This window comes from Columba livia, chromosome 3, assembly GCF_036013475.1.
Source record: "Columba livia isolate bColLiv1 breed racing homer chromosome 3, bColLiv1.pat.W.v2, whole genome shotgun sequence".
Taxonomy (NCBI): Eukaryota; Metazoa; Chordata; class Aves; order Columbiformes; family Columbidae; genus Columba; species Columba livia.
The window spans coordinates 84,263,994-84,274,152 of record NC_088604.1 but is presented as its reverse complement, the minus strand read 5'-3'; the positions used below and the strand labels follow the sequence as shown (position 1 = coordinate 84,274,152).

At 41.8% G+C, this 10,159-nt stretch overlaps 2 protein-coding genes across 4 annotated transcripts in view; one reads left to right on the top strand and one right to left on the bottom strand.

The window, feature by feature from the left end:
* Positions 1 to 182: 182 nt before the first annotated feature.
* Positions 183 to 6,243, top strand: NDUFAF7 (NADH:ubiquinone oxidoreductase complex assembly factor 7). Of its 2 annotated transcripts, XM_065057949.1 has the most exons (9): positions 183 to 481; positions 633 to 713; positions 1,449 to 1,559; positions 2,568 to 2,778; positions 3,270 to 3,328; positions 4,055 to 4,168; positions 4,943 to 5,086; positions 5,402 to 5,575; positions 5,957 to 6,243. In XM_065057949.1, exons 1-9 carry the CDS (start codon positions 236 to 238, stop codon positions 6,167 to 6,169), a joined length of 1,353 nt encoding a protein of 450 aa, XP_064914021.1. In that variant the 5' UTR covers positions 183 to 235; the 3' UTR covers positions 6,170 to 6,243. The 2 variants fall into 2 exon arrangements, with proteins under 2 accessions (XP_064914021.1, XP_064914022.1); XM_065057950.1 differs by lacking the exon at positions 633 to 713.
* Positions 6,244 to 6,894: 651 nt separating this feature from the next.
* PRKD3 (protein kinase D3) overlaps positions 6,895 to 10,159 on the bottom strand; it is a 47,308-nt gene continuing 44,043 nt past the window's right edge. For both annotated transcript variants that reach the window (XM_021289400.2, XM_065057940.1), the window contains exon 19: positions 6,895 to 10,093. In XM_021289400.2, coding sequence (XP_021145075.2) covers positions 9,920 to 10,093 — 174 coding nt within the window. In that variant the 3' untranslated portion in view covers positions 6,895 to 9,919. The remainder of the gene's footprint in view (positions 10,094 to 10,159) is intronic.

The window sequence follows — 10,159 nt, the reverse complement described above, 5'->3', positions numbered from 1 at the left end:
AGCAGGTCCTGCAAGGGGGGCGGAGGTCGAGTGCGGAGCTCCCCGAAGTAAGGCGGCAGAGAGCTGGCGGGAGATGTCTCGGAAAAATCTTACCGTAATTACGGTAGGTCCTAGCGGCGCTTATCCGGTGGCTCGTCCTCATACAGCGGCGGGACGCAGGGTGCTCACCCAGTGGCCAGGACCCGGGGCGGCGGAAGGGGAGGAGGAGCGGGCCGGGGCCGCCGGTGCCGCCGCCATGGCGCTGCTGCCCGCGCGCCGCGCGCTCCTCGCCGCCGCCCTGGGCCCCGCCGGCCGCCGCCGGCTCCCCCGGCACCACGGTAACCGCTGCCTCTCCCGGCCCCCAGGAGCGGGGGGCGAGCCGGAGGCCGAGGGGCCCGGCCGGGCCTCCGCCATGCTGCGGCACCTGCTCCTCAAGCTGCGGGCCACCGGGCCGGTGACGGTGGCCGAGTACATGCGGGAGGCGCTCACCAACCCCGGCGAGGTGCGGGCGGGGCCGGGCCGGGGGCTGAGCTCGGTGGCGGTCTGCGGGCCGGGCCTGAGCAACCGGAGTGCGGTGGCATCGCCGCCGGCCGAGCAGCGGCCCCGCCACGCCGCTTAGCGGGCCCCGGCTCCTCTCCCCTCTCCCCACGCAGGGTTACTACACGCGCCGCGGCGGCATCGGCGAGAGCGGGGATTTTGTCACCTCCCCTGAAATCAGTCAGGTGTTCGGAGAGGTAATGCGTGGGGCCTGTGTCTGTCTTAAATAGCTGCTCGTCATTCCTAAGCTGGAGGGGCTGGCAGGGATTTACAGGTGATCACCAGTGTCAAAATACTTGAACAGCAGTGACGACCAATAGACATGAACCTTTGAGTTGTATTTCCCGAAAGAAAAATTGGTTTTGGAGGAGGAAAGGGTCTTCTGTTTTTCTGGAAGATCGAGTAGTCCTTTCATGTGTTATAGTCTGGGACAGCATCTGTGCTTACTAACACTTAACTTCATATAGAACTTATTTAAAAAAAAAAAAAGTTATGGTAGTTTCTTTGTATGAAAACTCTAATCAAAAATAATTTTCAGAGTTTGGTCTAGTTTGTGTATCGTTTCCAGTAGTGAAGATCAGTTAAACGCTGTTCTTCATGCCATTTCCACAAAGGCACTGTCATGAGGAACTGCCATTCAGAAGTAGTTGGGCACTGACCTGCATTCAAACTGTAAAAGTTCTTGCACCTGCACCAGCCAGAAAGGAGTCCCACCCGCTTACGGTGGAGAGTGGCTTCTGCTGCGCTGATAGCAAACAATTGCAACTTTAATACCTAAAGAGGGCAAAGTTAGGTATGATTTTTCCTAACCTCAAAGTACAGAGAGAGAATATTGTATAGTATTTTAGTTATTATCAGGCAAAAGGCAGATGTCACGTTCCACAAGTTCTGAAGTTATTACTGCAACTCTTTGTGTTGTTTCTCACTGTCAGTTAATAGGAATATGGTACATCAGTGAATGGATAGCCGCGGGCAAACCCAAAGCGTTCCAGCTGGTGGAAATGGGCCCAGGGAGGGGCACACTTACTGATGATATATTACGGGTAGGTGAAAACTAATATTAATATTCTCCATTTCTGGCTTTATTCTGTGACTACACTGAAATCTGAAGGAATGAGGCTTTGTTATCAGGGTTTAACCTTCCCTAGTAACCAAATCATCTCATTCATGAGATTTGCAGCTTAGAGTGTAATTAGAATATGTGCAATTTTCTGTTGTTCAGCAGAGACCAGCTCTCTGAGTTCGAAGGAGAACTCGGGCCAGGGTGCACAGACTGTGCATACAGGTGTGTAATCTTTCAAACATTACTTGACAGAAGAGGAGGGTGGGAATATTCCATTACAAAATACTTCTGTATAGGAAAACATTATCCAAACTAAAATCCACTTGGGAGGGTGCTGCTGTGTGTAACAGGGAGGGAGACCTCAGTGCAAGCACCAGGAGGAAGAGGGGAGGACAGTCACCCAGGGGTGAAGTTGCATCTGTTCCTTTGGGATTTCAGGGGCTGATTTCTTCTGAGTTAAGCCTTTCTGTTCTGTCTTGCTTGCATGGCTATTAATGTTATTGATTCAGAAACAAATCACTAATGGGATTTAGTACCTCAGAAGAACTTTTATTCTATTTACATATGTTAATGGAGAAGAACCCTAATAACCACAGTGAAATGTAGGATAGTGGTTGCTTTTTGGTCATGGTGTCTGGGAAAGCTGACCCATTTTTTTCCTAATGCTAAATCCTCTGCAGGTACTAGAGCTACTCACTCTTAAGCTATTACTATTCTGAATTCGCATTTCATGTTGTCCTTAGAACTATATAATGTGTGCTGTATTTTGCCAACTTTATTAGAAATATAGCAGCTTTTATTAAAATTGAAGAAGAAATTTCCACCTCCTTCTGGAGGAGCAAAGCACAGTCTCTTTCATTATTTTATTAAATGAAAGCTAACTAAATCTTGTATCTTGAATATAAATAATGAGATTAAAGGTTAATTCTTAAACCTTTAATGTATGCAGAGCGTGACTGTGCCTAATAGAATTCATCTGCCTTTATAGGTCTTCAAGCAGCTTGCCTCCTTACTTAGTAAATGTGATGTCTCTATTCATCTGGTAGAAGTGAGTCCCAAACTCAGTGAGATCCAAGCACAGATGCTGACAGGAGGGAAGGTGCAGTCAAACCCTGAGGACAAGTCTGTTTACATGAAAGGCATTAGCAAGACGGGAATTCCCATTTTCTGGTACAGAGATATTCAAGATGTGCCGCTAGGTAAGGAGCTTCAATGTCTTGCTACAGGGCCAGTATCCTTCCTCCATTTGCAGCTTTTGATAATGGAGGACATCTCTGTCAGCCTTCATAATGGATGCAAAAGTAGTTAACATACATATTTGTTCTTCTTGTATGAGTCTGAGCCAGCATCTTGGCTCATTTTTGTAACTGCTCCGTGTTCTGACTACTTTTATTTTGGGATAGCTACCCAATTTCATATATTCTGGCTTCTTCTTTCCCTGGGAAACCATTTACTGCTTTTTTCTGAATCTCCTTTCATGAGACACCAATGTAAAATTCATTAACTGGAAGCTAGGGCTGGCTGTAGAAATGCTGTCTTTGATGTATCTAAGCTGGAACTAACGATAATTATTTCACAACCACATTAACTAGTTTAGTTCCTTAACATTCAAAAAAACATTTTAATTTTCAATTGGAAGCCGCTATGGAAGCATTAGTAACCTAATGCACTCTTTTTTACCTTCCCGCAGGTTACAGCTTTTACTTGGCACATGAGTTTTTTGATGCCCTACCAATACATAAATTTCAGGTATAGCAAGAAGATTGTTGTAATTGTGGCTATCTACTTATTTGCCTTTTCTCTTTGAGGAAGAAGAAAATTAGTGTGCCAAAATAGGCACACACATTGTCCCTGGTGATAAAATACTTCTAACGTAATTTGGATAAATAAGGCTTAATTCAGCTGATACCTGTAAAGATAGTAACTGTTCTTGCATGGATAAAACTTGTAAAAAGCTAAAGATTTCTTTCTGCTAAGTCTCAAGTTCTCTTATTTCTTATGCTACATTAATGAAGTTCTTAATTTCCACATTATTTTATGTACTACTACTAACAAAGACTGAAAGACTTTCCTTTGAATGGTAATGAGAATAGCAAAGTAGCAGCTAATAACCATTTAGAAGAAACTTTCCTGTTCAATTTGATAATTAGTTTATGATAATCACTGGTGGAATAAAATATTTTATTTTGATAAGGTAAATGTTGCACTGCCAATAGAAGAGGCAGGATTTTTCTTAACAATATCATTCATTCTTTTTAAGTATAATTAAACCCGTATTTGTTGACTCTGCAGATGAGTCTTTATGACAAGCTTTTCCAAGGCAGTTACTGGAATTAAATAGGAATAAATAATTGTTAATAGCATGTTATGTTCTTAAAATATTTGTGAAAACACCTAACACATTAGTTCAATCAAATAAAAAACTGTTTTATCTGTTAAGAGTGTGAAAAAGAGTACTCTGGGTTCATTAAACAGAGAACAGACAAAGGCTGGCGTGAAGTGTTGGTTGATATAGATCCAGAAGTTCCTGATCAGCTGCGGTTTGTCCTGTCGCCATCCAGTACCCCCGCAACACAAAACTTTATTCAGGTAAGGTTATGCCTACCAGAGTTCGCACTTACACCTTTCAAGTACATTTAATGCTTCTCAGTTATTGTGACAGCAAGGAGGGCTCTCGGTCTATAAATGAGTAAATACAGCTTACCATTTCTGTTCTGCAGAACTTCCACAAGAATTAAACTTCATATGCTGTGAAAACACAGCACGAAAACAAACATGAACATCAAACCCTGCAAAATCAGAGCTTAAACAAAGTGCTTCAGAGAGCAAACTGAAGCAGCAAGTGTTCTGCGTTGCACGTGTCACATCACCACCTCGACAGTGGCCCTGCCTAAGCCAGGCTCTCAGCTCAGTGCAGCTGGGTACTGACCTTTAATGCAAAGTGTCTAAGGTTTTTATTTTTCTAATTTTCACAGGATTCTTAAAGTTACAAAATGAAATAGTTGGGATTAAAACCAGAGTTTCACACAGAAAGGCCTTTTTGAAGGGTGCACACAGCCCAAAGGGCTTTCAGTACCACAGTAATGCAGTTTCACCTGATGCAGGTATTCTTACTTGTTACAAAAATGTTAATTTCACTTGACTATAGGTTATAGAAGAGATGACTGAAATCCAGCACTCAGAAAACACTAATTGAAAATAACTGTTAACAAAAACTAGCTCAAGCTCGAGGTAACCTACAAAGCACCCTGGACCTCTGTGCCCCAATGAAGTGATGGCAATCACATGATGTCAGTTGCGAAGATCTTTTGCCCTGTACTGGTTTGCTAATACAGGTGTTTTGATCTTTGAACTCTGCACTAGCCTGAAGAAACAAGAGATCACGTGGAAGTGTGTCCCGAGGCCGGTGTCATCATTCAGAATCTTGCCTGCCGTATAGAAAAGGGTGGTGGGGCTGCACTGGTTGCCGATTATGGTCATGATGGAACAAAAACTGACACTTTCCGGGTAAGTAATTTACCCTCAAATAAGAAGCCACAATCCTCTGTCTTTTATTTGTCACTTGAATCATTGTGTTCTTGTAAGAAAAAGGTCTTTGGTGGACATGAGCAAAAACTGAATAATTGAGTCTTATTTAATCAGTACCTGTAAGGGTTTCTGTCAGCTGGGAAAGGGTAATCTGAGCCCTTGCTACATGTATCTCAAATTTTCAAGGTAAAATTTACTATTCTCATCCCTGACACACACAGTTTAGTCTTTGCTAGCCCCAGCTATGGTAGCTAGGAGTATAGCTGAGTATAATCTTCCAATTTAATTTTTCAGGGTTTCCGAAATCATAAACTTCATGATGTGCTGAGCGCTCCAGGTACGGCAGACCTGACAGCAGATGTTGATTTCAGCTATCTTCGAAAGATGACACAGGGAAGAACAGCTACATTAGGCCCCATAAAACAGCGGGAGTTTTTAAAAAACATGGGCATTGACCTCCGATTGCAGGTATGATACATGTACAGGTAGATAAACTCTCCTAATCCACAAGCAATACGCTAAACCAGCAAGAGAAATTTTATAAATATCTGATTTTAAAAGAAATCTGTTCCAAACAACATATCTGTGTGAGATCAGAGTTGCTTTTCCTAGACCTAAGTTACTTTAGATCCCTCAAAGTCAACTGATCATATTATATTTAAGAATATTTAATGCAAAACTTTGCTACCTGTATCAATTTATGAGCTCCACCACAGATCTCACCCATTCTACTGAACATGATGGCACGGTTACATGACTATAAGCAAAAAGGATGCAAGAAGAATTTGCAGGTGTGAGGGAATTGGTAGGAAAGCAGGAAGGGCTGTAACTTACATTCTTTGTTTTTAGGTGCTCTTGCAGAATTCACGTGACACAGCAACTCGTGAGCAGTTACTTCACAGCTATGATATGCTGATGAACCCCAAGAAGATGGGGGACTGTTTCAGCTTTTTTGCCCTGCTGCCTCACCACAGACTTGCACGTCCTGACAAGAAACATAAGCCAGAATCAGAGTCTCCCTTACCGCCTGTTGCTGGATTCAGTGAACTCTTACTGAAGTAATTTCAAATACTACAGCAAAATGATAGTAGTAGCTTTCAACAGCAACTTATTAAATTAAAAAAAAAAAAATAAAATTAATAGAGTCCTGTATTTTATGGTTTCACACACTACATATTTTGCAATAATATAGTCAGCATATAGCTACAGCCACAGTAAGAACTAAATAGTTGGATTTATCTTTGAACTGAAAGCACATGAAATGTCACATGACTTCTCCAGGCAATTTTCTCACAGCAATCTACACTTCAGGGCCTAACCTCATTTTGGCAGGAATTGCTATTTCAGAACAAATATAATGTAGCATGCTAAACCTATTGACTTACCTACATGATATCTGTGGAAATGAAACACCGCACATACAGAAATCTGCATATGCGGAGCAGAGAATGAACAGCGTTTCATGAGTCTTATAATAGAGCTGAGTGAAGTATTTACTAGTGGAGTAAAGTTAAAACTCATCAGTAACAGATGTGCTATGGAGACTTTCAAGGTACTCAGCTTTGGTACTTGCTTAGAACCCAAAATGCCTTGATATTTTTGAAGATATTTTTAAAGAGAATGGTGACAGAACGATGCAAAAAGAGTTATTAGTTCCAAAGCTCCTGCTAACAGAATTCCCACAGCAGGGCATATCTAATGACAAATCCACAATCAAGGAAGCATAAAGAAACATTTACTTCTAAGAACATGTAATGGTGAGAGATAATTCATGTAAATAAAGAGTCTGATAGGGAAATAAATTTTATTTTCAAGCTTATCAGAGGATATTTACAAACAACGGGATGTATAAAAATATAAAAGTACTTAACAGTGTCCTTTTGAGGCTATAAATCTTACATGAGCTTTTTTATAGCATCATAGCACTATTTCTTGAATGAACGTAACTTAATTCATCTAGGGATAAGGATATGAAACACTGTAACCTACTGCTGTCAAAGGCTGCAGTAAAGGTAGGAAAAAAAAGAATCAAAAACAGCTATTTTTACTACTCTGAAGAAAGTTTACTCCTAATGTATGCCCGATTTTTTTCGGTTCCTCAGTGATTAGTTGCTTGTGGCTACTACTGTCTGGCCCCATAAGTCTGCATAACAGGGTCAGGCAATCTCCTCCAAAGGCCAACAGTATTTTTTTTAGTACAACTTCAAGAATAAATAGCTCACATAATATTTTGGAGCAGAACAGACTTCATGGGGAGAGACATCAGCCAGGCCTTCTACTTCATTACTAGCCCCTCCTTCCACCATTCCTGTTGTGCTTTTCCAAGTGACCAAGCTGGCTTTTTTCCACCCTTAAAAGAAACAAAAAAACCCACAGGAAAACCTGAAGTGACAGCTCAAGTATAAAATCTGAAGTTTAAAACCAGACTGTATTTACAGTTTGGATGGATGATAGCAATGGCTTCCCTGAAATTCGGTCACTTCAGAAGTAGAAATTGAAGTGTGGGGGGGAATAATTAAAAAAAAAAATAATAATTAAAAAAAAAAAAAAAATCACTGCTTCCATTGCCTAGTCTGGGCAAATTCTAGACTACCAACTGATTGTTCTGGTTCCAATGACATAAAACAGCACCTCCCTGAAGAAGCAGTCCTGAAACCCTGCCTTAACAGGATGGCAAAGTTGAGGGACAAATTCTGTCCCTTCTGAATTCCTTTGCACCGCCTTGACAGCATAAAAGGGGGAGGGTAACCCCAAGGGCAGGAGAGAGGCAAGTCCCGTGGCACAAACCTGAGAAAAACACGTGCTAGGAGAGGGGACACGCCATGGTTGGAAAGGCTGAAGTGCTCTGCCTGCTTCTGGCTGTAGGCAACTGCCATACAGATTGCACCAACGTTTTGTACGAAGCGTGGTGTACCCTGACAGGGAACCCAGAGTTCAGCCTTTACCAACTTGAACACCTACAAGATTCAGTGGCAGTTCAGGTAAGGGCAATAGGAAAAGAAAAGGTGCAAAGACCCAAACCTACCTGTGGGTACATACTTCCGCAACTGCCACTGACTGTACTGCCAGGTCACTGTCATTACAAGCAGTTGCCAGCCCTGAAATAACTGTGTAAAAATTTAGGTATATCTAACAAGTTAGAAGAGGTCTGCTCACCTGTTTCCTTACCTGAATAACAGCAGTAGAAAAAAACACTTATGTACAGATACGCACACAGAAGGATATCTTTGTAGGAGAGAGAGGAGATACCCCAAAGCCTCTCACTGACTTTGCAGTTCAAGCCTGTATCAGTGTTTTAAGTATTTCAAACCAAGCTCCAGTTAAGCAGCTTGGCACATCAGTGATATTTACAGCACCTCCCAGCAGCACAATAAGATTTTACCCTTTCTGTTTTTTAAAATAGGACAAAAAAACAACTCTTCCATTTGCATTTAGCATCCATGGCCTCAAACATTTGGAAATACCATGAACTGTAACCATTACACTGTCCTCTGAGGGAACCATTTCCACAGACTACTGCTGCTTCCTCTCTGTTGTGCCACAAGTCCAGTAAGTGATTTGGAATCCATCAACTGAGGCATCTGCATAAAAAAACCTGAATTCGGAGTTGGTTTTGGACTCTTCATTCAGCTCAAACTACAACGCTGAGCACAGTGAAGACGACAGGAGGGGCTGCAGGTTAAGGTCAGAAGGCAAAGCCCTTTCTCCTACAAGCCAGCTGCCATGGCAGAAGGAACAGGTGATTTGATGTCCACTGTTACTCCTAGGTTTTGAGCAGAGATAAGATACAAGCTAGCAGGCTACAAACTACTCCTGATGCAAGTCCAAGGAACCTTAAAAAAAATAGAAAAATCTTAGAAAAATTTAAAAATGTAATTACTCAAAACAACAGAAAAAAGCTGCATGTATTTTTCCCTAGTCTTCCGTATCCTTCTGCAAGAAGCTGTTTTTCCAGAGTGAAAGGATATGCTACATCGAGTCTGGTGTGCTCTCTGTGCATCACTTGTGTGGTCTGAAGGCAAAACGCCTTTGGTGTGTATCCATGACATGTGCCAGCCTTGCACAGCAACACACTGTTGTGGCTTATTGCTCTGTTTTAACAGACAAAGGACAGGACTAGCATAGCTTTGATTGTCATCTCTTCAGATTGTTGGCCAGCATTTCAAGAGGAATATAATTAGTTATAGGGTTTTCTTCTTTGGGGTATCCAGAAAAAGTTAAATTCAGGCCAAGTTAACTATCTCTAACAGCAGCAAATTATTCCTTCATGCAGCAAATTATTCCTTCATTTATGGAACTGTATTCAACTTAAACCACTGTGTTTCGTTATTAGCCAAGGTATTCTGCACTGATTTCTTTTTACAATCTCTTTTCACCATGCAGAGCTTAGAAAATGGGAGACACATCTAAGTTACAGAAAACAGTCCTCTATGGCCTAGTAAATAGGGATTAGAAAACCATTATAAAATTCTTACTGTGTAGGCTATAAAAAAAACACCCTTGAAAAACACACAAACCATTCAGTCTGTACACACTGCACCTCACTAATGGCTTTGTAGCCACACAGCTTGGTGAAATGTTATCCAACAGGGCTTATCCCACTGTCCAGTAACTACTCATAGTTTAAATTGGAGATGGAAAAAAGCTTGTCAGACAACAGTCTATTCTTATGTCAATGCAGGATCTTCTGGGGCTTTATGCACTGAACTATGCATACAGCATTCAGAAAGAGCAACAGCTGTTCCAAAACTTATCTTCAGTTTCTGTCTGCAGCGTCCTTCTTTGCTGCAATTTTGCATAATGTATAATAAATCAAGGGTCTTCCTCCATGTCATCTGGATTAGGAGCCATAATAAAATGCTGGGGGTACTCAAGGTTGTGTTCATAAGCATGTTCTTTCCAGCGTGCATCATCGCTCTCATGGGTAATGTAACGCTCTCCAATGCGTGTTTCAAATTCTCTGAGGTCAAGCCACGTTTGATAATCCTAAGGAGTAAAAGATTTAAGGAAGCAATTTAAGAAACAGCAGCACTACATTCCCATAGACAAATT

Excerpts from the sequence above, each read along its gene's own strand:
- NDUFAF7 (XM_065057949.1), top strand. The coding sequence starts at position 236 with ATGGCGCTGCTGCCCGCGCGCCGCGCGCTCCTCGCCGCCGCCCTGGGC. Across the intron at positions 3,329-4,054 it reads TACCAATACATAAATTTCAG|AGAACAGACAAAGGCTGGCG; the intron begins GTATAGCAAGAA and ends TTCATTAAACAG. Across the intron at positions 5,576-5,956 it reads GCATTGACCTCCGATTGCAG|GTGCTCTTGCAGAATTCACG; the intron begins GTATGATACATG and ends CTTTGTTTTTAG.